This window comes from Salminus brasiliensis, chromosome 10, assembly GCF_030463535.1.
Source record: "Salminus brasiliensis chromosome 10, fSalBra1.hap2, whole genome shotgun sequence".
NCBI classification, from domain to species: domain Eukaryota; kingdom Metazoa; phylum Chordata; class Actinopteri; order Characiformes; family Bryconidae; genus Salminus; species Salminus brasiliensis.
Genome location: NC_132887.1, coordinates 15,379,316 through 15,405,275, shown reverse-complemented (window position 1 = coordinate 15,405,275; position 25,960 = coordinate 15,379,316). Strand labels below are relative to the sequence as shown.

Sequence of the window (25,960 nt, the reverse complement as noted above, 5' to 3'; positions counted from 1 at the left end):
TGATACTAATACACTAATAAATTAATACACTGACACTTATACCCTAAAACCCAACACATCAAATCACATCAAATATTCTATATCTATTCTATATCTACCCCCATTTCTGTTTTGCTGCAGTTAATTATTTCTTGTATATTTTATGTCCAGTTTGAAATATTTGTTTGGTTGAAATGAGACAAAGTAAACAATTATGATGAAAACCTTTATTTCCATCCTTGTTCTTGTACATTAAACAGCAAAACATACTAAAATCACATACACACATACATCCCTAAGCATGAGAAAATAATAATAATAATAATAATAATAATAATAATAATAATAATAATGATGATGATAGCAATAAGCATCATTGTCTGCAGCCATGTCCTTTCATTTGGTTTACTTTTGGAATTCTAAAGCAACTGCACAAACTAGAGTAATCAGGTAGAGTCTAAAAGTACCTAAAGAAAAAGGCAGTAAATGTTTGTAGTGTAATATTACAAACTGATGAAGAATCAGGTTTAGAGTCAAATGCAATCAGACTGATATACTTTCTCCACATTTACCCAACCATTTAAATCCATAAAGCTGACTGCTTAATATGATAAAATGCACCATTCATCCAGATGTTTAAACATGTTAAAATGTATTGAGATTTCATACTTTTTTACATCCACATATGACACACATATATTTTGTGCTTTATCTAAGAACACAGCTTACACATATCCTTATGTTCTGTTGTGTTTGGGTATGGACGATAATGTTCAGGTGAATACATCTATTTCCTGAGTTATTTTGTATGGTTGCAGTTTTTTAAGCCCAGCATTTTTGCAGGTCAATATAAATTAAAAGTGAATTATTATGAAATAACTTCATAACATGGGAATATGAATAAGATTCACAAGAACAACATTTATATAACAGTGATAAAGAAGACATTCTGTGGCAGTGTACTTTAGCTGATGGTACGTTAGCTAAAGCCAAACACATAAAGACTCATGCTGGCCAGCTGTAACCATCTAGTGCAAATCACAACAATTGCCACACAAATGCACAATCTTTACATCATAATTACACTTCCAGCAATACAATAGTCAACATATTAAAGCAACAGTATGATTGACTTGGAACAGTTTACAGAGCTTCCATGTGCTTCCATAAACTCCAAAGACTTTCTAAACATATAAATATTGCATCTTTCTCTGAGTGATACTTGAATTATCGCCAATACTGATCTGATGTCAGTGGAGAATATCATACATTTGCGCTTTTCTCTACTATCAACATCACAATACATTCACAATACATTTCTGTGCTTAGCACTAACATGGGCAGCTTGAAGACAAGATAAATTAAATGGCTTTTTTTTTTTTTTAAAGTACTCAACTTAAAATGATATGTAAAGTCAAACTGGGTAAGTAAAAGTGAACAGTTAAAGTTGAGACCAGCTTGAAACCAGCAAATGGAAGGACGCAAATAGCAGGATGTCACTGGTCACATGATTTTCTTCTCAGGATTTCTCTGGACAAGCAGTGAACTCACCAATCTAGAGAAAAAGTATAAAGCAAGTTAGACAAAAAGATAAGAGCAAAGAGTATTATAGGCATGAATGTATTTACAAATGTTCTCAATGGAAAAATTATAGAGTAGGTTGACAATTCTTCTTCCTAGTCTCGTTTACTAGAAGGATTTTTGTATATCTGGAATTCGTAATCTTTTCCCACTGGACTGTGCATTAACACTTCTGCCATCAGTAAGGTCATGCCATGCACAGGATATATGATAATTTTTTTTATTTTATTTGAATGAATAAAACACTTCTGCGCCTTAAACCTGCAATTCTACATTGATGTCTACAATAGGCACAACATAAAAAGCATTACAGTACAGACCTTCTATATTGCCTTAGCTATAAGAGACATGATGAGTTCCTCTTTCTGTATTGAATGATTTATTTCCAGCTTCAAAGAATAAGGCCTGGACCCTTACTGTCATTAAACCATGTACTCCTTTGAGAGGGTTTACACTCTCATATCCTATTTTTTGAGTAACATAATTAGCAGTGGCACAGTTAAAAAAAAACAAGTATAGCGATGCGCAGATTGCATGTCGTCAAGGGTTTATTCATTGCTGAGTGCCTTTTGAGTTAACCCAACTAAAGTTTAGTCAAACGCTCTTTTAATTCACATTTAGTTTTACATCAAGATTAAGTTGAGCCTCAAAAACATTAAACAGCAAATGTGCTGCAGCTGAAACTGCTTACATATTTTGGACAATTTTAACTAAACTGAGTCAACTCAAAATACACTCTGTATGTAGTCACTTTAAGCATTAAGTTAGACTGCTTAATTTGTTTTTACAGTGTAGCTGATTTAAAAGCTCTTTAAAAGTCTATAAGTGCACATTTAGTGAGTGCACCAAACATAAATGAAGAGTTTTCCTATTTTGTAATGAATATTCAGAAAATTGGAATATTACTATTAAATCAGCACGCACAAAATAATAATATTAAAAAACACAGCAACACCATGGCTAAGTGTAACAAAGTGCACTAATCAACTCACAGTTACTGATCACAGTGTATTTAGTGTGTGCAAAGTCAATACAGTTAATTCTAGCTGCTGTTAACAGCCCCAATCAGGGATTTTACTATAGGCCAGGATTGGTGGCAGCCTTCCCTCTTAAACTGTGTTGGCACAACTTAAATACAAGAAAAATAAAGACTTGAAATAATTTGATTTCACATTATATAAACAATGAAGCAATAGCAGTTTTATGAATCCCTGTTTGTGGCTTTAAATACACAAAACCAGTCATAACATCAGACACAAACCACACCATAATGTACCTCCTCAGTTTCATCAAAAACTGGCTGCAAAATAAAGAATAGTCATTGAGAAGCTGGAAAACACACAGAATAGCAGAGGACAGCACATGCCACATAAATGGACACCAGTATTTTCATTCATAGGATACACACACAAGCACACACACACACAGGCCAAAGCATGACACTTCAATCTGACACTTTAAACAAAGTCAGATAATCAACTCTCCTCCTCCTACATAAAGCCTCAGCAGCTTTATGTTAGATAACCCTTCATTATATCTGTCATCACAAGCTTTCTGACACTCAGTTGATGCTCTAATATAATCTGTATTACAGAGTATTCAAGTGAGCTGTGAGGATCTGCCTCCTGGGCAACTCTAGAAATGTCTTTATTTCATGTAAATCATGCAGTTGTGACTGGAGAGAACGGAAACATTAATATCCATTCGCATTCGAGAGTGAAATGACAAAAAAAAAACGTCAGGTTTACCTCGTTAAACTCATCGGCCTGAGGCTGAAAAATGCAGAGTGGGAGCAAATAAATGAACAAACACGTAATCAAACTGATTGCTGCTGATAAGCTTCAATTTTAATCTGCCGGAAAAGGGTTTGGATGTGTGTGTGTTTGCGTGCATGCATGCGGCAACTCATTTTAGGCTGTTTTGAGTCCTGTGTGTGCTGTGAGTTTTACCTGAGGTCGGTACTGAGCAGCTGACTGTAGAAAATGCACCACCTCCTCACTGCCTGACTGCATGGCCTAAGGAAAATACAATTGAACACTCAAATGAAGAATGGGACGCTAATTTGGGAGGTATAAGTTGTTGCTGTTGCTGCATTCATGTGTACATTTTAACCTTTGGGCTATTGCTGTTTTGAAGAAGTTTACATGTACATACCATCTCTATAGGCAACTGCCCACTGTAACTTGACATGGTCATATCAGCGCCTGCTAGATGCCAAATCTCCAGGCCCTCCAAATCTCCACAGGCTGCCAACCTACAACACACACACGTAAACAGAAATACAGATAAGCCAATGTATGTATTCTGTAGCCATGGCAAAAGTGCTTTCCATGAGGCATCGTGGCAAACCTGCAGGTTCTAAGCAGTTCAGTGGTTTTTATACTGCTACAGAGCACGATTACTCAACACAGAACTGGTCTGAGAGAGTGTGTGCTGGCATTCAGAGCATTGTTCTTAAAGCATTTATTGTTGTTGTTTTAAATCTGTATGATTGGTGTTTTGAGAGTACAGTACAGCTGTTCATGTGTTGTATATTAAACTACAGCAGTTTGTGATACAAACAAAGTAAAAATCGTAGAATTTTGGCTTTGTTCGATCATGTTACAATTAATGACAGAAATTCTATAATACTTCTACTTTTACAATGAGCCTAAATGGGTTAAAACTGTTGCACTAATAACAGCTATCATAGTTTAGTCCTGATAGTGTACAAGCTATACCCCTAACCCATTAACAATGTCTCAAACGTGTTCATAGTTCCGTCGTCTTATTCTGGTATTGCCATTCGAATCACTAAAACAATTTCTATAAATATGGACAGACACATTGATCCATATAACTCTATGTTTTACCAAGTGGACAGGATTATACACTATACATGGTTTAAATGTATCAAGTGTATCATGCACCATTGTTTTTAGCATATGAGGAAGGAAATAAAGTTGTGTAGCTCTTGTGTTTGCTTCATGATCTAAATACCATGCATAGATCAGTTGTCTAAAAGTAATGCAGTTAGGGAACATTCTAAAACCTCGTGAAGGCCTTGAATGACTGGTCAGACCTGCGTGAATGGTGTACAAAACAAGAATGGGGGGAGGGGGATTGCAGTTGTCCGTGTGTCACCTGCACAAGTCAGTTCCAGCATCTTCCATTTCATCCCAAGAGAGATGGGCACCAGTTTTCCTCAGAAGCTTCACGATATCTTTATGCCTATGAGAGAAGATGAAACAGAAAAAGAACAAAAAAGGCACAACGTAAATAACAAAGAAGTACTAACCAATAGTACATTTACAACTTATTGAACCATAGCCGTGGCTTGGTGATGCTCTCAGGCTGCTTTGCTTCCTCTGGCTTCCTCTAAAATCAAGAAATCCTAGAATAAATGTCATGCCTTTTGTGAGGAAGTTGAAGCTTGGACATCAATGAAACTTCCAACAGGACAATTATCCTAGGCCTTCCCCAAAGTCCACTAAAGCTTAGAAAAAGTCCTAGAAGATTCTGAAGTGGTCGTCGCCAAACTTGAACCCCATAGAAAGTGTAGTAGGATTTGAAGGCGATTGCAGCACGCAAACCTGTGAATAATAGTTATCTGGAGACCACTGCCCATGTGGGCTAAGATTCCTCAGGAACACTGCCAGAAGCTGGTGTCACTTTTGCAGCAGGTCATAACAGCAAAAGAAGGCTCTACTAAGTACTAATAACACTTCTCATGAAGGGTTTTGATAATATGGAGCCTGCAGTCATCATTAAAAGAAGCATTTTGAGTTGAACTTGTTCTATTAGTTGCGCTGAGCCTTTTAACTTGATCTTGTTTAATTGGTTTACGGCAAACAGTTGGTTAGGACGTTAGAAAACTTTGTTGGTAAACCTAATTTGCAACTTAACTTGTTACGTAATGTAGCTCTTAGGCACTGAACACTGTCTTAGTGATGTTACTAAACCATCTCAACAGACAAAAAACTGAGAACTGACACTGAGAACTCAACAGTAGAAAGTGCATGTTTGATTAAGCCTATGCACTTAGCAACTGTTGGCACAGGTTTACAACACAAGGAAGAGTGTAATGGTCCAGACAGGCTGGGACAAGTTGGGGCACCGTCACCTAATCTCCCAAAACAAACATGTGCCAAACAAGACAGGCTCAACAGTCCCAACAGTTTAGGGTATGGGCCATAGAAGAGTACAGCAAAAAAGTAATGGCAGAACTGAAATGGTGTCAAAACCATTCAAACCACACCATAAATCACAGCAAGATTTACACTGCGATGTAGTACAGTTCAATGACTTTTAAGCTCTGAAATATTCATTTGTGCGACATAATGACAGGTGTGGTCCTTCTGTAATGTATTCAGGGTACGTTTGGCCACATTTTAGCCCTACCCTCACATGCATGTTTCCCTGTAAGTCACTGAGAAAACTTGTGGCTGTTGTATATCCAGTTGGACCTACCTCAAGTAGTCATAGTATCTGTCAGCCATTAAGAGAGCAGCAGGTAGGGCTGGTTTAGATAACACACCCTTTTTATCTGTCTTGTTTTCGCTTCCTTATAGGAACATGACACCTTTTCTTATTCTTCTTGCACTGACTGAAAGGGGAGAGCCTTCAAATGTATCTTTTCAGAAGTATAATGACCGCCCCCGACTGCTGATTTGGAGTTGTTGTTTTTTTTTAATGTCACATTATATTAACACCATATGGCTTGATCATTTTATGACATTTACAAACCACAAAAGAAATACACTTTTATAAAAAAAATGCTACAAGTTCTTGTGTTTTTTTTTACTTTTTTAAAGTCACATGGACTTTTATTTATCCAATCGTTATGTCTAAATTATTTAAATTCAAGGGCAACATTCACAAGGCCTGCTAGCTTTTAGAACATATGGTCAAAGCATGGTAGATTTAGCATATTTAGACAGATTTACATCAATGGTCTGTGCCTACTTAAGAGCTTTAAGATACAGTAAATGCATGTAATATGTAACAGTGAAAATGTAAAATCTAGCTTTCATACTGACTAAAAATAATGTCCTCGATAAATTACAATGGCCCATTAAGAAATATGCATACTTTTGTACTGTATAATTACATACTGTGGCACTATATTGTTGCTAGCTGTTAGAATGAGGCACTTTAAAGAACAGCTTTTATTTAGTGTGTCTGTGCTGCTAATAGACCAGTCTGAATGAATCATTAACCTTCAGACAGAAGGTTGTTCTAATGTCTCATACTTTTATGAGGACAATAGCTTTTGGCCAACAAATTATGTAAGATCATTTCAGGAGTTTGCATCTTAGAAGTTTGCAAAATGATTGTTGAAACCAAGGACTACACTCAAAGGCAAGAAAGGTTCTAAAAGTTTTTTGACTCAATACACAATAACAACGGTGGTTGTTGCTACATAGAACTATTTTAAAAGGTTCTATATAGATCCATCTACAAAAAGGTTTCTCACCAATCTAAAGTCCAATTCAAAGAAGCCTTCCAACAAGCAAATGTCCAATTACTCTTGCACAGTGTGTGTGTCCTCAAAGTGTGTAAGAATAAGAGAATAATTTCTGTCAATTTAGGAACAAAACGTAAACACAGAATACAGTTTATAGGAGGTTTAAAATATTTGTACCATTTGCCTTGTTTTGATAGAACAAAGATATCCTTTATCCACTGTCAGACATCAACTACCTTTTAGTAAGGCAAAGGTCAAAAGTATATGTATGCTTTTAGTTCAGAACTGGTTGTTTATTAAAGTGAGCTTCTAAGACAGCCAGCACATGAAGCGATATCCGGCACAGCACGTACCTCCACCAACAAATCAAGGACACACATTACTTTAACAAAGGACATCGAAACTGCAGCCCAGAGAAGTGAGCCACTCCCTCAGGACTGGAAATGTGTCCAATGTCTCTGAACACCAGTGAAATATAACAGCTGGAGTAAAAATTAGCACCAGTAATTCTGTGTGTCTCATGATTACTCTAATTAAATGATAATTGTTGTCAAGGCCTTTAAACAGTAGCTCTAATTCCTTCACACACACAAACACGTGTGTCCGCACACACACACATTCACTCTCATTCCCGTGGCATACAACTGTAATTTAGTTACAACCCCCTCCCCTTCATCTCCCCTAATGAGAGTGACATCTCATACTGGTCTGTTTGTATGTTACTTCTCCACAGAGAGCCGGTATGAGATGTGAAGAGACTGCTAATAGTCTACAGGGGACTGAAGAAAAGAGGAAAGCGATTGTGTCCCAGTTTCCCGAGTCTAACTATCATTTGGTGTGCTTGACAGACCATGCCGTGGCCATTAGGATAGTGTGCTACATATGCACAAACGCTGGAATTAGGCCAAATTGACGTTTTACGTTTTACTTTTACTTTTGGAGAAGTTGTAGTGTGAGGAGCTCAAACTAAGGTTGGGAATAAATGACAAAACAAATAAACACTTTTATTATCAAAGCAAAAGTATCTGTATAGCACTGTTTACAACTGCTGTTGTAAAAAAAGCAGCTTTACAGAATCAGAAAATAATAAGGGGGCAAAAGATCAGTAAGATATTAAATCCTACGACCTCCAGTGACCAAGCCTAAGGCAACTATTAGATATTTTTTTAAAGATGCAAGAGCTGCCCAATTACTATTAGCTTTTATACTATATACATAATTACTATATATATACATAATTACTATATATATATATATATATATATATATATATATATATATATATATATATAAAATTACTATATACTATTAGCTGTCCAAAATGACTATTTCATTTGAGCATACAAATAAACAACAGTGAATGTGTTGCTCCTTCATAGCCTGAAATTACCTACACTTTTTGTTGATTGCCTACCTACTGTCCTCATCATTAATTTGGTTATTACTAATTCCCATCTAAAGATTAGGACTGTCTTCTGTCGCATGATGTTTTCAGGCTCAGGAGGACGAGGGCTTCCTGACACCTGCTCATTCATTGTTTCTTCTGAAATCAAGGGTATGTCTCTACTGTGTAGGGATGGTTTGGATTGCTGTGAGGATCTGATTGCATTTAGTAGCAAGAGCACTAGTGAGGTCAGGATGTTGGATGATCATAATCCCACCTCATCCCCAAATCATCCCAAAATCATTGGATTAAGCAACACCATTCCAGAGAACACAGTTCAACTACCCCACAACTCAATGCTGGGGGACTTTATACCCCTCTAGCCCATTCCTGGCAACAGGCACAAGGACTAGACAAGCTATGTGTGTGCACATCTCAGGGTCAGCAATGAATGCAACTTAAAGTAATGAATGCATTCATTAGAAGGGTTGTCCCCAAACATTTGGACATATAGTGTATGATTTCTTTTGTGTGTCTAAGGAAGAGCGTAAAGATACATTCACTCAGCAGTGTGACCTGAGCTCAAATACTTTCTCATTTGCTTTCTCATGCTTAGAACACTTATCACTGATGAAAATAAAATACAAGAGCCGAGGGTTTAATTGCAGGTAATGACATAACCTATATTTAATGATATTAGGGTGGACTTGGTCCAATGGTCACAGGTTCCATTGGCTTGGTGGCCAGAGTTGCCAGTGCAATTTATTTACTCTAACAACAAGAAAATTAAGCAAATTGTTTTTTTAATAAGTTAAACTGAAATGGTTTGGTTGACCTAAGATTATTAAGGTGACCTGAGATTATCTCAACTAAACTAAACTAGATTAGACCTAGAAAAGTTGTGTAATCAGTTACCTTATCATTGTATTACCTTATAAACTATATGACAGATATTTTATGCATATTGCATATTTTGGTTTATTGTTTCTCCAATACAGTATTCTGACAAATCTCTATTGTATGGGTGTGTGTGCTATGTTATTATTCAGTTACTGTTTGGCCTTTTTTTAAAAACTGTGATTATAAAATTAATCTTCAGAATCATTTTTAGATTATAACTTCACTTATGTAACTTAATGACAACCCTATCAGATAAACAGTGCCAAAAGCAACTTTGAAAGCAAGCATAATCCTTTCTCTAAACATGCTAATGTGCTCCATTCCACAATATTACACAGATAGAGAGATGTGTTTCCAGCTTTTCAATATAAATAACTGGATACATTAGGAGTATAACATAATTGAAAATACACTCATGACATTCACTGAATAAAAGTGAGCCCTGCTAAAAGGCTAGCTGAAATGGCGAGGCCTCTCTGACGCATGTCGGCAAGGTGCTGAGGAAATGTGGTGTGTGATAAAAGACCTGCAGAACAAGATGCCCACGCACTTTTACCCACCCACTAACACCTACGCTTTCTGTCAAGCACGTATGCAACAACACATGCCATCAAGCACACACACAAACATACATATATGCATATATACACACACACACACACACACACACACACACGTGTTCAGCTTATGCATGGAGAAAGGTTTACACTGGAACCACTGGCGTTTTAGGTTGCACACATGCATAGTCTTACCTAAAACGAACAGCATTTCGTAGAGGTGTGTCTCCATAGCGATCTTTGGCATAGACAGTGGCTCCTTGACCCAGTAAATACTGCACTAATTTCAGATGTCCCTCGCAGGCTGCAATATGCAGAGGAGTACGCCCATCATAATCTGCCATACTTAAGTTACTGCCCTGCAGAAAAAGGTAGTCAGAGCAAAAAGCTCTTTAGCTAGAGAAAGTGCAAATCTAAAAATAAATTTGTACATTTTATGAAATAGCATATCATCAATGACACGCAAAAGCCTTGTATCTCCATTTTTGCAGTTTTTTACATTTGTTGTAAAAACAGTTGTTTGTTACAGTTGTTCTCCGCATTGTGTCACAATTCAATGATGAATGAACCAACAGAAATGCTTCAAAATGTTTCAGAAACAAATCTTTTTACATTGACTTCCACTGAAAGTGAAGAAGGTTTTTCCTTCTCCTATAACAAACTTTTCCAAAAACCTTGAGCAGCAGACTCAGGATTATGGAATAACACATATTTATGTGTCACGAAAGTGATGGCATATAAAGTATGTAAATATATATATAAAGTATGTTTTTATTTTATTTATTTAAGCAGTAATTTGTAAGAGAAAAACAGACATTTGGATTCAAGCCTTCTGCGAAATTCAAAGCATGCTGGGTAACCTTGCTTGATCTCTTACTTCCAAAACATTTCGGCATTGCTAAAGTGCAGTAATGTAAAGGCCAAGGTTATCAGTGGTGGGTCTACAAACATAGGCTAGATGCCACCTCATCGGCCCATTAGATGACTTATCTGAACATGACCTTTCTCTCTAATTCCACAAGACAAAAACATGTTTGGTTTCCTCTGATTTGTTGAACTAGGAATAGCACGAAAGATATGTTCTCATTCAGAGATAATGCAGCTTGTTTAGTCATGACCTCTTTACGTAAAACTGCACAAGCAAAATATTCAGCTTCATAGTCAGCTTTAGCTGGAAGTTCACAATGGAAATATACAGTTTGTGTATATAATATAGTGTTGTACAAAACTGAGTTCGCCGGATCTTCGCCTTAACCTATGAGAGTTAATATGTGTTCTGAACCATGCAATGTTTTAACTTCACCTGAGGGGTGTGTATGTATTTGTCTCTGAACCGATGAACTAAAACAGGTCTGGAAACTTGTCTGAAAACAGGTCTCGGGACTTTAGTAGAGATAGGAGAATGCGAGAAAGAGGAAATGGTGACAGGGCAGAGCCATTCCAAACTGAATGACATACTGAATGAAGGTTGTTGGAGAGGCCATGTTTCCTCAGATGTGTTTGATAAAGTACGTAAAGTACGTACCATGCAAAAGAGCCTGACCAGGCACGAGAGCTTACCATCTCGCTGATTGCTTCCAGAGCCTCAACATCACCAATCTTAGCAGCAGCACAGGCTAGCGTAGGGGTTAGGGCATCACGGATAGCTTCCAGTTCCTGAAGACACAGACATTTACAACAATCACAACCTAAATAGTCCTTCATCAGTGTAAAACTAGATGTTGTTGTAACCTGCAGTAACGAAGAAGCAAACAGCCAAACAAGTTTTTTTTTAAGGGGTCTCACCTCTTTGCAGCTGATACTGAGGGATTTAGCGATGACCTGAATGAAGCGACTGTCACTGAGAGTCAGCTTGGCCCCCTCCAGATCTGCAATCATCTCACCACGCAGGTTGCGGCTTAACATCTAAAGGCCCAAAAAAACAACTCATGTTGCAATCTGATGTGATCAATGACATAATATTAGTACAAAGTAGTGCCAATCCATGAGGATCCTCTCCCAGTCCATAGTGCATTTTAGATTTCAACACACCTGAGCCAAATAACGAAGGGCAGCAAAACTGTCATTAACTGGCTTAGATATTTGGGAGTTGGAGCAAATTACGCTAAAATATGGCACACTAGTCCAGTATATAGAGTACACGAGTATGAATATCTATTTTTTCTAGTAAATTAATGTACAACTTCGTATCTTATGCACTTTACACAAAACTGTACAGATTACCTTCTTTTTCTCTTGAGTGGTGAGTTCTTTCTTGGCCAGCACATAGGACAGTTTAGACAAAGCAGCTTCTGGAGTCATATCACACCCAGCTACCAATCCAGCATCACTCAGAGCCTGAAAAGGAAATGCAGGCCTACATTAGAAATGTTCACAGAATGGGAATTCAGGGTCTGGAACTGTAGTGCCAGTGTTTATGCTGTTGAAACCTACTGCCTTTCTGCATTAGTGTGTAAGATGTATGCTACTGAGCTTACTGTGATCAACATGACAAATACGAACAGCTTCTTTTTCCCACCGCAATGACATCAGAGGCTGAACCTCAACTGCTATGTATGTAGCGTGTTAAGAGTCTAATAGAAAGCCATTATATCCAAAAACAATCTGCACAACTTCATATTTTAACATTTAGTTCACTGTTTGGGTGGAGAAACCACAGTTTGATGACTCATGGTGTGCATAATATACTACAGTACATAATATAGAGTATGGAGCCATTTGAGACTCAGTCATAATAAAAATATTTTATAGGTTTGCGTATAATATATATATATATATATATATATATATATATATATATATATATATATATATATATATACGCAAACCTATAAAATAGTTAAGACAAGTATTCAACAAGAGTCATCACTTCAGAGTGTGTATTATTATTAGACACATATCAAAAACGTCATGTCTCTGAAGCATTTTAAAGTTATCGGTAACTAAATCGGTCAGCTGGATCATAGTCAATAAAACAAAACAGGCATAAAAAGGGCATAAAACAAAGCATCAGTGCAAACTAGCACACGTTCCCTAAATTATGGGAGTGTATTATGCAGCTATGCATGCACACACACACCTTGCCAGTGGCATATGATGTGGTGACAGAGCCCCTAAGGCACTGGGTGCAGTTGACCATGATGAGTCCTCTTTCTGTGGCTTTCCGGAACTCTTCCAGCAGGTCTGCGCGGTTATCAGGGGCGTTACCACTGCCATACGTCTCCAGCACAATCCCCTCCATGGGAGGTTGCAGGAAGGCTCTGACCTGGTCAAACAAACTGATGTTCATACTCCTGATATTATCAAATGAAACATACAAAAAGAAAATAATGCATTACAACTTCGACTGATCTTCACAGAGATCTACATCCTTCATATCACAGACTTTCTAATAAAGTCAGACGATCCCTTTTAGTGTTCCTTGTACTGACCCAAGCACATAACAGCTGTGTTTCTTACCAGTAAAACATAGAATGCATTGCAGAATGCTGAGAGTTCAGTTTTAATTTTGTCTTCGGCGGTAAAGGGTCCCACTGGGAAGCCGAGCCTATCACATCACATTGCTTTACTTGAGGCCCTGTTTGGCCCAATAGTCCCAGAGAGAGAGGAATTAACGATGCTGGAGATTAAATTAAAATCTCGCCAACCCCCGCTGCACTGCAGCACATCTGGAGCCTCTCCCAAACACCTGAACAACCAAAGACAGAAAAACATGAACACTCTCTACATGGGAGCCGCAGTCTAGGGTGAAGATTATTCTCTTGTAGACCAAATCAGTGTGTTTATAATTGTACAGGTTCTTGGTACTTCCAGGTGGATGACTCGCATTCAATCAACAGGCGAGCAGCTTGTTTTATGTAACGGTAAATATGAACAAATCAGACTGAACCACGTTTTATTCTGTTATCAGAACCAGTAAGGGTTCTGATAACAGAGTGCTTACAAGTACAACAAAATACTCAATAATCAAAATCCTACAAACATTGCCCAATTTGTCCTAATTTGCTATGGGAGTTGAATCATTGTGATTGCAACTGTACTTCATAATGACTACAATGCTAACCCTTCTATTAGGATATACAAAAATGAAGGCTTTAATCAACAATAAAAAGATTTCTTATTAAATTCAGCACAAAAAAAACACAAAAATGAAGTATGTTCTTAACTTATTGTAATGTAATGTAAAGTAATCTTAGACCACCTACACATTAAGTATTCAGCTGGTATTTTCAAATAATGAAAAAAAGAAAATAGAGCTGAGTTTTGATATAGCAGCAATGATTAATAAAAGTATGACACACAAGTTACAAACTGCCTGTGTCCTGGCACCAATCTGGCACCAGTGTGATTCCTAAATTATTTTCTCTAAGACACAACTACATCAAACTCCTCTCTAGATAAAACGATTACTATCTAAATGAACATGAACACAAATCTACATCATATGTGAGAGGCGTGTCATAAAAATGCTCTATGGTCATAAAAACAGATAAAAAAGCTACCGAGGCGTAGACAGGCAAAAGAGCCAGATTGAGGTAGTAAATATCTGCTCCTTCCCCCTCTCTGCTGTTGATGGGAGCTGCAGTAAGAGTGTAAGTGCCAACTCCTCGCTCCTTTGTGAAGAATTAGACATGCTCCATAACTCTGTCTCATTACTTAGCTACCAACACTAGTCACAGGCAAGAGGATCTGTCATACTGTGAACCACTTATACAAAGGAGTATTCGATTTTACAATGAAATTACAGAGAAATTATGCAGTTATGTTAAAACGGTCTCGACTGCTTTGTGTGACTTTCAGATACATCACACAAAAGTGTCCACATGACTTTATGTAATATGATGAAATACAGAACAAGGCCACCAAAATTGGGGACCTCCCGACACAAAAATTAATTTGTGTCAACATCATCTTACGGTTTCTGCTGTGATTCCAGGGAACAATCGCAAGAGGCCCACGTTGCGGTTCATCTGTGTGTTGATCCTGAACTTCACTGTTGTGTTTGCTCTCCACACAGTGTCCCAATTTACTGCAGAGAGGCAGAATAAAGACACATAGAAGAAAAGACAGGCGAAAATTTAAGAGGTCCAGAATTTAGGGATGTCAAAAGCTTTTCTGTTAGTCTAGTTTAGAGCAAAAGGTCCAATCCTAGAGTTCATGTGTTGGTAAGAGTGACTGAAATTACTTTTGATGTCCACTTCAGCGTTGGCTAATGCAGCCAAGTTGGGGGAGCTAAAAGCATTAAAACTTCCGGCATCCACCTTGGTGACACGATTGCCTCTGTAGAGCTTGTGATGGAAGTAGAGACACACCTGCATGCAAAAAAGAATTTGTTGGGTTTTTTTTCAGCAACATGAAATTTGACTTTTCAGTTCAGTCAGTTTGCCCAGAAAGCTAAGTTTGTACAAAAAAGCAGTTTGTACAAAGCTAAAACCACCTTTATAAGCTTAACGGAATCGTTTGGTAAAAATCTAATTAACAGGATTTATCACTTTCCCTCAAATGCAGTAGATCATCCGAGACATCTTTGGTATTTGAAGCTTCTTTAGTATTGAATAGAAGGTGCTAACGAGGCTACCACTGTAAAATGCCTCTCAATCTGCTCAAATCACATCTGAATCTTTATTTTGTTTCGCACAGACAAAACAATATTATTTAGAAAGAAAATAAGACAAAAAACTTCTTTATTACTGAGTAATGGGGCAGACAAATTTAGCCTAAATGTTTAAATAAGATCTACTCATTTAATTGAAAAAATTGCAAAATGTATTAACCAAATGGGAAATATTGGAAATTTGTGACAGTTTAAGTCCACTGTTTGTTAATAACATTAGCCTAGCATCCTTAATTTTAAACTAATGAAGCACATGTCACATATCAAACATGTCCTGGCTGATTGAATGCAATTTGGGGTGAGTGATTATGAATTATGTTAATTAGATTTTTCACTAGAATATTTTTGCCTTAAGCTTGCATATTCTCTGTGGTTTCTTTTTGGCCGTCACTTTAAAACAACCAATCATACTTTGTCGCATAGTGTGTTCGTTACACAGAATTCATCCAGCTGCCATGTGCACATCACAACAAGCGAAGCCTTTACGCAACATCTATGATTGTTCGTTTTCTTCGCATTTATTGGTTTGCCTCCACAAGAAGTATACAGAGGCCTTAAGTGGGACGGGTTAATCCTTTTTCAGCAGCTTCCGAAGAGTAGAGCTTCAGAGTGAGTTCATTGCAACACCCTGAATCAGAGGGTGGACTGATCAAACTTGATAAACCAGTAGCATGGGGGTGGTTGCTACTGAGGGTAAACCACTCCCCATTCAACAACGGAACTGACAGACTGACGAGCTGAAAACTCACCAAGAGTCACCTGCTGAGATTCTTGCTTAGTTATTTACTCCAGTTATAAAAATATGCTAACACATGGCAGTAGCGTTACATTTGTATGTGATTAACAAATGTAACGTATATAAATGTTTGTAAATTGTACTAGATGAAAAGTCAGGAGTCTGTTCTATGCTGTATTAGTACGTAAGGGTGTGTGAAATGTTTGTCTTTGCAAAGTTCTCACAAACCCTGTGAAAACATAGCTGTCTCTGACTGATACTGTATCTGAATGGAGAGGTTTGATTTACCAAAGGCTGCTTGACCTAGAAACATAATCGATCATACTCACCTCTGGGATGACAAACTGTCCTGCAATCAGCAGCGCCCCCAGCAGGTTGTCTCTGCCATCATTCCTCATTTCATAGATAGGTACCTGCAAGAGACAATGAGGTTGCCTAGACCACGTTACTGAAAAAAATATGCATTTTTACAATTCCAACAGGGTACCTATTGTATCCATATAACGTCATTATATAAAAACCACAACCAGACTGTAATACAGACATACCTGAGAGCCAGTGAGGATGACAGGCTTGCCTAGATGCTCACACATAAAGGACAGGGCTGAGGCTGTGTAGGCCATGGTGTCTGTGCCATGCAAGATGACAAAGCCATCATACTTCTCATAGTGTTTCTAGGGACAAGACAGAAAACAAACACTCTCAACCTTAAAGCTGCACAGTTACAAACTAGAATCAATATATGAATATTAGCAGGGATTCCTCCATGAAGAGCAAGTGATGAAACCATACTACCATTCAGACAATTATTAAATACATAATGAGTAAAGCCAGAAAACAGCTGTATTATGTATATGTATTTACTGGCATGTAAAATTAAATGTATAAAACAACTTCTATTAGCAGTCACATCATCAATAAACACCAGTGACCCAGTTTCACAGACAGTCATACATGCCCATGCCACAACAGTGCCCCCACCATGTTTCACAGATGATCAGGTATATTTCTATTCATTCGTATCCCATATTCTCATCTGTGGTGCAAGTTAATCTTGGTTTCATCTGTCCAAAGAATCCTGTTGCAGGATTTTGTACATGCTGTCCAGCCTGTGCTTGGGCATTACCAGTGGTTTGCATCTTGATGTAAACCTTCAGTATTTACATTCATAAAGGTGTCTCACCAGTGTATGTCTTTCCTTTTAAGAATGTACCAAATTGCTGATTTTGCCCCTCCTTAAGTTTCTGCTATCTCTAACAGTTTTTATGTAATTTTTCATAGTAATGATGCTTCCTTCACTTGCACTGATACACCGTGGGACCGCATATTGAGACATGAACAGTTACAAAATGCCTATTTAATACTTTAAACCAACTTGATCAGTCATGAAATCTGGAAATCTGCCACACCTGGCCATGAAACTGCTTATCATTTAAATTTCAATTTACTTTTGACCCTGTCTAAAATAAATAGAGGAACTATATAAAAATGTCTGAGTCCTAAATGTTTGGAGCCCTAGGGAACCCTAGGGCGCAAGGCAGGAATCTGCATGCAATACAACATACACATGTATTCACATACCTCAATGTCTTTTCCTATTGTGGCCCAGTCATCCGTTGTCATGTTGCAGGAGTCCAACAGGGGAGAATATTCAATAACTGTATATACTATCCTATTGTTCTGTTTGGACAGTCTGTAATGAGACAGGAGAAAAACACAAAATGAGAACATTTTGAGATAAAACTCTTAAGTCTAACACACGCAGCATAACAAGCTTGGAAGAAAAACGACATATTTAAATCAGTGCAGCCTTCTTATGCCAGCAAACCTAAACAAGCTCAGTTAAGTCAGTGTGCCAATTATAACATCTGAATTGGCAAAAGCACTTTCATAGAGGATCTTAAATCCCTGCTTTTGTTTGCATTAAGCGGTTCTTTAAGAAAACCATGAGAGTTGGACTGGGTTCAGATTTTCTGGGAAGAGGAAGGAAATGAGATAAAGGGCTATAGGGTGAGGGCCGAGGGCAGACCCTGGAAGGGAAGCGAAACAAACCTGATTTCAAAGGCCTTATGCTTAATCAGCGGGGTGCCTCGAGATGCTTTAAATCAAAAAGAGCAAGAATACAGTCTATAGGAGGAGAGGCTGTCTAAGTTTGTGTACGGGTGTAGCACTTGAAATTACCATTTGGACATGCTCAGAAAAATAATGATTCATACACGATTTTGGCATTTTGTGAAGATTTAAACAGGTTCTTTACATGCGCATCATTTACGAAAATGTTTTTTTTTTTCAACAAAGAACAACCAAAAGCGGGTTTTCTGAAGTTTCCAAGAACCTTTTGTGGCATCATCATTTTTAATAGTACACACACATACACATTTAAAACTTGCATCCTCCTTCCTCTCTGTTGGAGAGAAGGTTTGTTCTTATGGGGGGGTTTGCAGTGCTGAAAGCAGTGCTGGGGGGCATCCGGCACCTAAACACGAGGAGTGCTCATCTTAGCACGACCCCCTTGTCCTAATTAAAAGGGGGCAGTGCACTCTAAACCCCGCATCCATATTAATGCAGCCTGTAAATGCTGCTGGATTGGACGTGGCATGTTCCAGTGCACAGATGAGCTATCGGGAGGAGTGGGCTGCTTACAGCTCAATGAAAAGACTGCCTTAATCTCTCCTTTTGAAATGCACCCCTCACCCCAAAACACCCCGCCATCTAATATAGACATGGAGAGGAGCACGGCTCAAGCCTTGTTCAGTATTTCAATAGAACAGCGGGGGAGGGAGGGGGGTGATATACACACACACACACACACACACACACACACACACACACACACACACACAGACGTACATACACACACACACAAGCACACACCTCCTATCCCTCCTACCACCTTCTACAACTCTCTGATAAGCTGGGCCTCAGCTAGCACTCTAATTAGCCTCCAGTCACAAGAGCAGCCCCAAACATATGTTGTTGATGTTCTTAAAGGATGGGTGCCTCAGGAAAGAGACAATGTATTCAAATCGCCAATTATTCATTTATCTAACAATGTTGGTATGGGTGCTGCAGCAGGGAGGGGGAGGGTATTAGCATATTCCAAGCTTGGCGAGAGAGGCGAATGAGTGCAAACCAAAGAAACATCAGGAGTGGTATCCTATCCCTTTACCAATCAAATCCATTACATTAATATTGTCTTATGTTATGAAAGTTAGAGCAACTGCATTAGGATTAGCTGAAAATATTGTAATTATGTTTTTGAGTAGGGCAACTATCAATCTTTGCTGGGGACTGGTCCTCCAGGTCTACTTTACAGAGGTGGGTCCCAACCCTGGTCCTTGAGGACACTCTGTCTTACACGTTTTCGAGTGTTTTCCCTGCTCCGGACACCTGATTCAGCTAATCAGCTAATTAACAAGTACTTCCTAAATGTTGCAGGGCAGGAACAGGAACAGGGTTCCAGGAACAGGGTTGAAAACCACAGTTTTAGAACAGTTTATGTATGGATGCCCTTGAAAGCAGTCTGAAAGTCTGAAATCACACTGTTGTTGGCCTACCTGTGCTTGTGTGAGCATCATTTGTCACATTTGTTTAGGACTGTTTACAAAAGATCTGAGCAAATACTGCATGCATAATACTTTCTGCATTACTTCAGTCATGGCCTACCTTTACTATATTATGTGGTCGATCACCTAGCCTTGTTGGTGGCAGTAAGAGTGAGTTACCATGTACCCCGCTGCTGAACACACTTTTACACTGTAAGCAAAAATGGTTCTATATAGTGCTGAAGATGGGGTTTTCACTCCTAACAATAGTGGAACTCTTTTTGTTCACTATATTGAGCTTTTTTAAAGGGCTTTTAAAGAACTATATACCATGTACCTTTTTTATTTATATGGTTTTATGAGTTATACAAAGCCATGGTCCAAATAACCCATTTGCAATACTAAAAAAAACATCTGCAACGACGGACCTGAATTACGTCAAACTTCAAAATCCATAACTATGTTGTTTCCTCTGCTGTCATGAGTCAAGCATTACCAAGCTGAATATCGAAGCAATTCATACAAATAATCAGATTAGTTAATTAGCATTTATTCAAATCACTTATTATTATTATTATTATTATTATTATTATTATTTTGTTATTTGAATCCACTGCGTACACATTACTAAACCAAGCATTGTAGAAGCTACTCAGCTCAGTTGTTTGTAAATCCCTGAAGCCCATTTTCTTCATTCCTCCTACCTACCCATGTTCGAGTTATAGTCATTAGTTATTATATAGTATTCTAAAATTATATATCACAAGCACCCCACACAAGGTAAGCATAAAACCAAAGATGTGTTAATTCAACTACACGTAAACAAACTGGTTATCTCAGTGTTAGCACACACATACACACTAAGACACACTTGGTTAAGGTGTATGGGTAAGGGGTTAGGTCTGCAAGCCCTATATGCCACTAAAGTTTATAATACTACTAGTATGATTACTAGTATACTGTTGAACAGTAATGTGCAATGATAATTACAGTGCAAGTCAAAGCTTAGACACCAAAACTAAAAGAATAACACATACGGAAAGACCACAATCACTCCTAATGTCCTTCCACCAAGCATGGCTATGCAGAACTATCTATTTGTCTTGATTGTGGAACTTTGTGAAAGTCTGTCCATTTTACAGCTGACTGGCTTGCAATTTACACGCACAGTGATTGAGATAATATAATTTCCATACATTTCTAAATGAATTACTTGTTAAGGGTTCTTTTAAACATCTAATATTATAATTAGAACTAAATTACGACTTTAATGTCAAACATTATGACCAACATACATTTATCTAGACGTGTCCAAAGGTTTGACTAGTATTGTGCATAAATGTAATCAATAATCAATACACTTTCCTACCTAAATATTGTTCTGTTTTTGTCGGACACAGTAATTGCTGCATTGTAGCACTGTCTCACTGGACTCATCAGAAAAAGCAAATGAGTATGAAGCTGATAATCATATTAAACGGTCCTGCATGTTATAGAAGCCTGATCTCCACATCTCTGTATGCTTGGAGATTAGCCACGCAGTGACTCCCCACTGACTATCTCTGCTGACCCAGAGAGAACGCTCCAAGCTGTGTATCTGGTCCCCATCTGGTTGTCAGATACCAAACACGGCACCAACCAATCCACCGAGGCTCCATGCGTGCACACTTTGAGATCAAACATGTTTGAATCAGGACTAAAAGGGCTTAGACTCCAGCTCTGTTCTATTGGCCAGCAAGCAGGCTGCCCTTCTGCAGCCCTGTGAAACATGCAGGGTCATTTTGTGGCTTTACTTCAACCACAGCTGTTCACAAATTTCAGCCTAATGTAACTGAAGTATACGATTCAAATATAAGAAAATGTTATTTTATTCTTCCTCTTTTACATTAGTTTCCTAGTTTTACATTAGTAAACACCAAATAATTATTTTTTATAGACTGATTGTAGATTGTTTACTTGAACCAGCTTCATTTTCTGGTGTTTCAGGGGCTCTAGTATTAAATCCTAATTGTTCCTATTATTACCTTCGAAATTCTTAGCCTCATCCAAGTGTACCACATTAAGACACTTTCATTTCATTGACCCCTTAAATGACCAAGGGCCTGTCGGGGGCCAAAAGTTTTATTACACACTTCTATTACCAAAAATTAGCTCCACCAGTTTGCAGTACCTGTAGCTACTGAGTAATACACCTCAGTGTGTAATACGCCTTGAGAGTGTAAAGGGCTAATTCATCATTTAGATCATTACTAATGAAAATAGTAGTGTGATGATGCTACATAGAAAACTGATGATTTTCCAGAACATACACAGCGAATTTACCATTGCTTCAACACTGACAGATTTGCTGTGAACTGAGCATTTTACACAACTACTAAACTACCACACACACATAAAATGAAGCGTATACACACACGGCCAACCCGCAAGGGCAAACATTATGCTACCAGTACAACAGGACCCATGAAATAGTTCATCAGCATGGTGAGTTGGAATCCTGTCAAAATAACACATACAGATTTAAAAGGAGTTACTGAGGGATGTCAAGTGAGCAGGATGCACAAACATAAGAAAACAGCACCCTCTGTTGGCCACAAAGGGCAATAACACACAAACCAAAAAAGTTTAGAGCACTGCTGCTTTGTTTTTACATGATTGCAATGTGCAAAGTGGTTGTACATGAATACAATATGCATAAAATGTGTTACATAAACACAATCCCTGCCAAAGGAAGCAAACTTTAAGACAGTAGTTGTGTTGATGTGACATATTTTATTTATTGTCAACCCACTTGCTACATTTTCATGTATATATCATTTTTTCAGCCTAGAAGCCACTCTAGCCTGAGATTAAACTAACCAGAAATGTTGTGTAGTGTGTTTGCATTGGAGAAGACTCATTTAAGCATTGCATACTGAAATACAGTTCATGAAAGGTGCACAGTTAGATGCTCATCCTTTAGACTGTAATTGCAGAGCTACTAAATGTGATACTATGCACATTTTGATAAATACATTTTTTAAAAAGTATTAAAAATAACAAATAATGATATTTTTAAATATTTTAATATTTCTAATGCTGGAATCAGACCACTTCATATTTTTGTCTTTCACAATGGTTATACTATGTCAGATTAGTCCATAAATTATTGCTGTGTTGACAGGCAGATTGGCATCACTACAAGATTGATGCCTACCAATCATTGCTCACATCCTTGTGTAAGTTCTTAAAAAAAAAAAAAAACATTTCCAACAGTCAACTGTATGTCTGAAAATGAACCAAAAGCTACACCAGGGATGCTTTTTCGGCTACTGGGGCATGATAACCTAACATAACCCATTATTCAGCAGGTTGATGAAGGCCGACTCCGGCTGAATTCATGTAGTCAGATCCCAGCATTAGTTTAATAAAAGATATGCAACAATGTTTTTATAAACGTGTGTGTATAGGTGCACACTCACGGTAGAACTAGCGTGTTCTCTGGGTGTTCATAGTACTCGTAGAGCCTGGTCTGCTGGGCGTACTGTTCATCATGCAGAATGGGGAGTTTGCGCAGAGTTTTGACTAGGGCGTTTGGCTCCGGACACAACACTGTGATGAAGCAGATAGGTAGGAAGAGAGATACAAACATGAGCCGAGGGCTGTGCTTGTGTTTGGAACCTGCACACGTTACACTTATCTTTGCATCTTCAATAAGCCACAAGTCTTAATCAGATATTCTGGTAATGAATGTCTGATCACCTAAATTAAATAGGTGTTTTCAGAAATTGCCATATAAATCAGTAACAGGTAGTTTTCCACATGACTGTGTGGTCCTTGCAGTCACAGTGAGGAGTGACCTATAGCAGCTGGGTGTGAGTGTAACTTAAACGGCCACTGGAGAGTCTAAATATGGGCTGGGATATGAAGAGGCTGGTAAACACAATGCTGTCGTAGCAGTGTTTACTCTCAAACACAACCTTAGGACAGGATAAAGAGGACCTCTGGTCAATAAGTGGAAATTAAATTCATGTAAACTGTGGCATTGTGACTTTAGGAATGCAGAGACAGCAATTTTAAGCTCAGGACTGCAGACAAGTAGCAGCTACAGTCAATCTCATTTAATTATAAGTGTGTTTAATACATGTAATTTATTTATAACATATTATATGTAGTACAATATAGCTCAGTGTTATACACAGTGTTATCATACAATGTTTTAATTAATCCTTTAATTAATAAATATGGTATATGTGTATTATTAAGCATTAAGCATATATGTGGAATATGAGAAATGCATAAATCATCTGTATATTTGTACATTCTTTAATCTGCAGATATCTGTATTTGATCTGTTAGACAAAATATCTTTCTATGGTTATATATTACACCTGTGTAAGCATCTAACACATGCTGCCTGTTTTATTTCCCACAGATGTATTAACAGAAGATTAACTTATTGGTTTTACTGCCTTAACATCCTTATAAATGTTGAGATAAATGATGGACAGTGGTCCAGATAAGGTCTTAAGATCATACACTGATGCTTTAATGAAGACTGATGGAGCAGTCATCTGTTATTATGCACCAAAGACTATCCGATAAAAACTTACATTTACTAGTTTTAAAAACACCTGTGAACATTTTTATTTAGTTTGTCATTTTTTAGCTTTTTTATTGTGCTTCTTTGCTATATATTTAAAGTCCTGTTCTAACGGTTAACATTTCAACTTTTATTTCGTTTACTATTTTAATTATCTTATTATTTATTTGACCTTATTTGATCTATTTGTATTGAACCACCTTTTGTATGCTTTGGTTTGATGCTCATTATTTTATGTACTTCTGCTGTTTTATTTTATTTTTAGAAATAAAAAGGTTCTTTAAGGGTTCTTTAATATAAGCAGTGGTTCTATAAAGAACGATAACAACTCAAGGAAGAAAACAGTTATTTTTCTGGTCAAATGGTTCTTCAATATGATGGAGAAACTGCAAAAAAAAGTTTTAAACAACGTTTAAAAAGGTTTGATATATCACCAAAAAAGGTTCCTGCTACCATTACTACTTTTTTGGTGCTAGATAGACCTGCTTTGATGATACCTTATCTACTCTTATGTTATCTTATCTCATACAATGCCTATACACAGACAGGGTGTGTTTATGGGCATGTGTTACATGATTATCTGTTATGGTCAAGGTTAACTTAAAATTACTCCTAATTGTTTATGTTTGGTACAAGCTGTGTTTATTAGATTTAGGCAGATCCAGTGGTTCCCTCATTGGTTCCCTCAGTGGTTCCATCTTTTCCAAAGATGGAACCACTTTAGGAAAATAAAAGCACTTGCATCCAACAGCATTTAAAGGTTGGTGTGCAATAGACAGGTAAAACATCACCAGCTGTGGCTTTCCTGCTTGGTTTTCTAACAATACGTTTGTGGCTGGGACTCAGACCTCAGCAGCGCCACATGTTCACAGAGTTAGCCAAAGCTAGGCAGCTCTCAGCTAGCTAGCAGCTTTGCTACAGTGCAGGCGGCTTGGCGAGTCTCTCCTCAGTTATTTGGTGTGTCATACCAGAACAGACTGACTAAAAGTGTCATGTGCCCGGATATGTTCATTGCTGGACACAAAACAGCGATGTGTGTGTCAGGTGAGGGTTTTTTTTTTACCGTTATTATGGTACATCATCCCGATTGTCCCGCCGGTGTTGATGACCAGAACCCTCGCCTCAGCGCTGGGGCTCACATCCAGAGAGTCAATACTCTGACTGCTCGATATCACCTTTCTCCTACCCTGGCCCACCCGACACAGAGACGACTGCGACTGGAAGACATCCGACTGATCGAGCTGATTTAGCGTGCTGTGAGAAAGTGCCCTCGCAAGAGAGGTCATGTTGTCTGCTGAAGACGAGAGTCCTGAGGTAGATCTCCTACACTCCGCCATACTGCTACTGCTTCAAGGGGGGTCTTAAAAGGACACAGCGTCTCACCGCCACAGTGGGCGGAGCTTCCTCGCTGTCTTTTCTCTACTCTTATCTCAAAACGTTTTATTGCACCTTTTTAATAGATAAGAAAACTACACATTAACTTTATTAGGATAATTACATAATACTTCTAATAACAACAACAACAACAATAATAAGAATAATAATATTTCCAATTGTATTGTTATTATATTTTATAACCTATTATTATTACCAGTAGTAGAAGCTGTAGTAGTACTAGTACTAGTATTAGTGGTGG

The 25,960-nt window shown here is 37.9% G+C and overlaps 1 protein-coding gene across 6 annotated transcripts; it reads right to left on the bottom strand.

Annotated features, from left to right (window-relative positions):
* Positions 1–191: 191 nt before the first annotated feature.
* aspg (asparaginase homolog (S. cerevisiae)) lies at positions 192–25,683 on the bottom strand. 6 transcript variants are annotated; one of them, XM_072689436.1, is made up of 18 exons: positions 25,388–25,682; positions 23,204–23,333; positions 17,779–17,890; positions 16,746–16,871; positions 16,527–16,610; positions 15,033–15,159; positions 14,764–14,876; positions 12,927–13,112; positions 12,071–12,184; positions 11,633–11,752; positions 11,408–11,503; positions 10,043–10,206; positions 4,684–4,770; positions 3,715–3,814; positions 3,510–3,575; positions 3,309–3,332; positions 2,837–2,860; positions 192–1,534 (listed from the first exon to the last, which is right to left on the bottom strand). In XM_072689436.1, exons 1-18 carry the CDS (start codon positions 25,659–25,661, stop codon positions 1,499–1,501), a joined length of 1,983 nt encoding a protein of 660 aa, XP_072545537.1. In that variant the 5' UTR covers positions 25,662–25,682; the 3' UTR covers positions 192–1,498. The 6 variants fall into 6 exon arrangements, 5 of the variants coding, with proteins under 5 accessions (XP_072545537.1, XP_072545540.1, XP_072545539.1 ...); XR_011980525.1 differs by having other exon boundaries at positions 2,837–3,332; positions 25,388–25,683; XM_072689439.1 differs by lacking the exon at positions 2,837–2,860.
* Between the last annotated feature and the right edge of the window lie 277 nt (positions 25,684–25,960).

Coding starts and splice junctions, on each gene's coding strand:
- aspg (XM_072689435.1), bottom strand. CDS start 25,661: ATGGCGGAGTGTAGGAGATCTACCTCAGGACTCTCGTCTTCAGCAGAC. Junction 3,815..4,683: donor GCTGGAACTGACTTGTGCAG/GTGACACACGGA, acceptor TGTGTGTTGTAG/GTTGGCAGCCTGTGGAGATT. Junction 3,576..3,714: donor GGCAGTTGCCTATAGAGATG/GTATGTACATGT, acceptor TATTTTCCTTAG/GCCATGCAGTCAGGCAGTGA.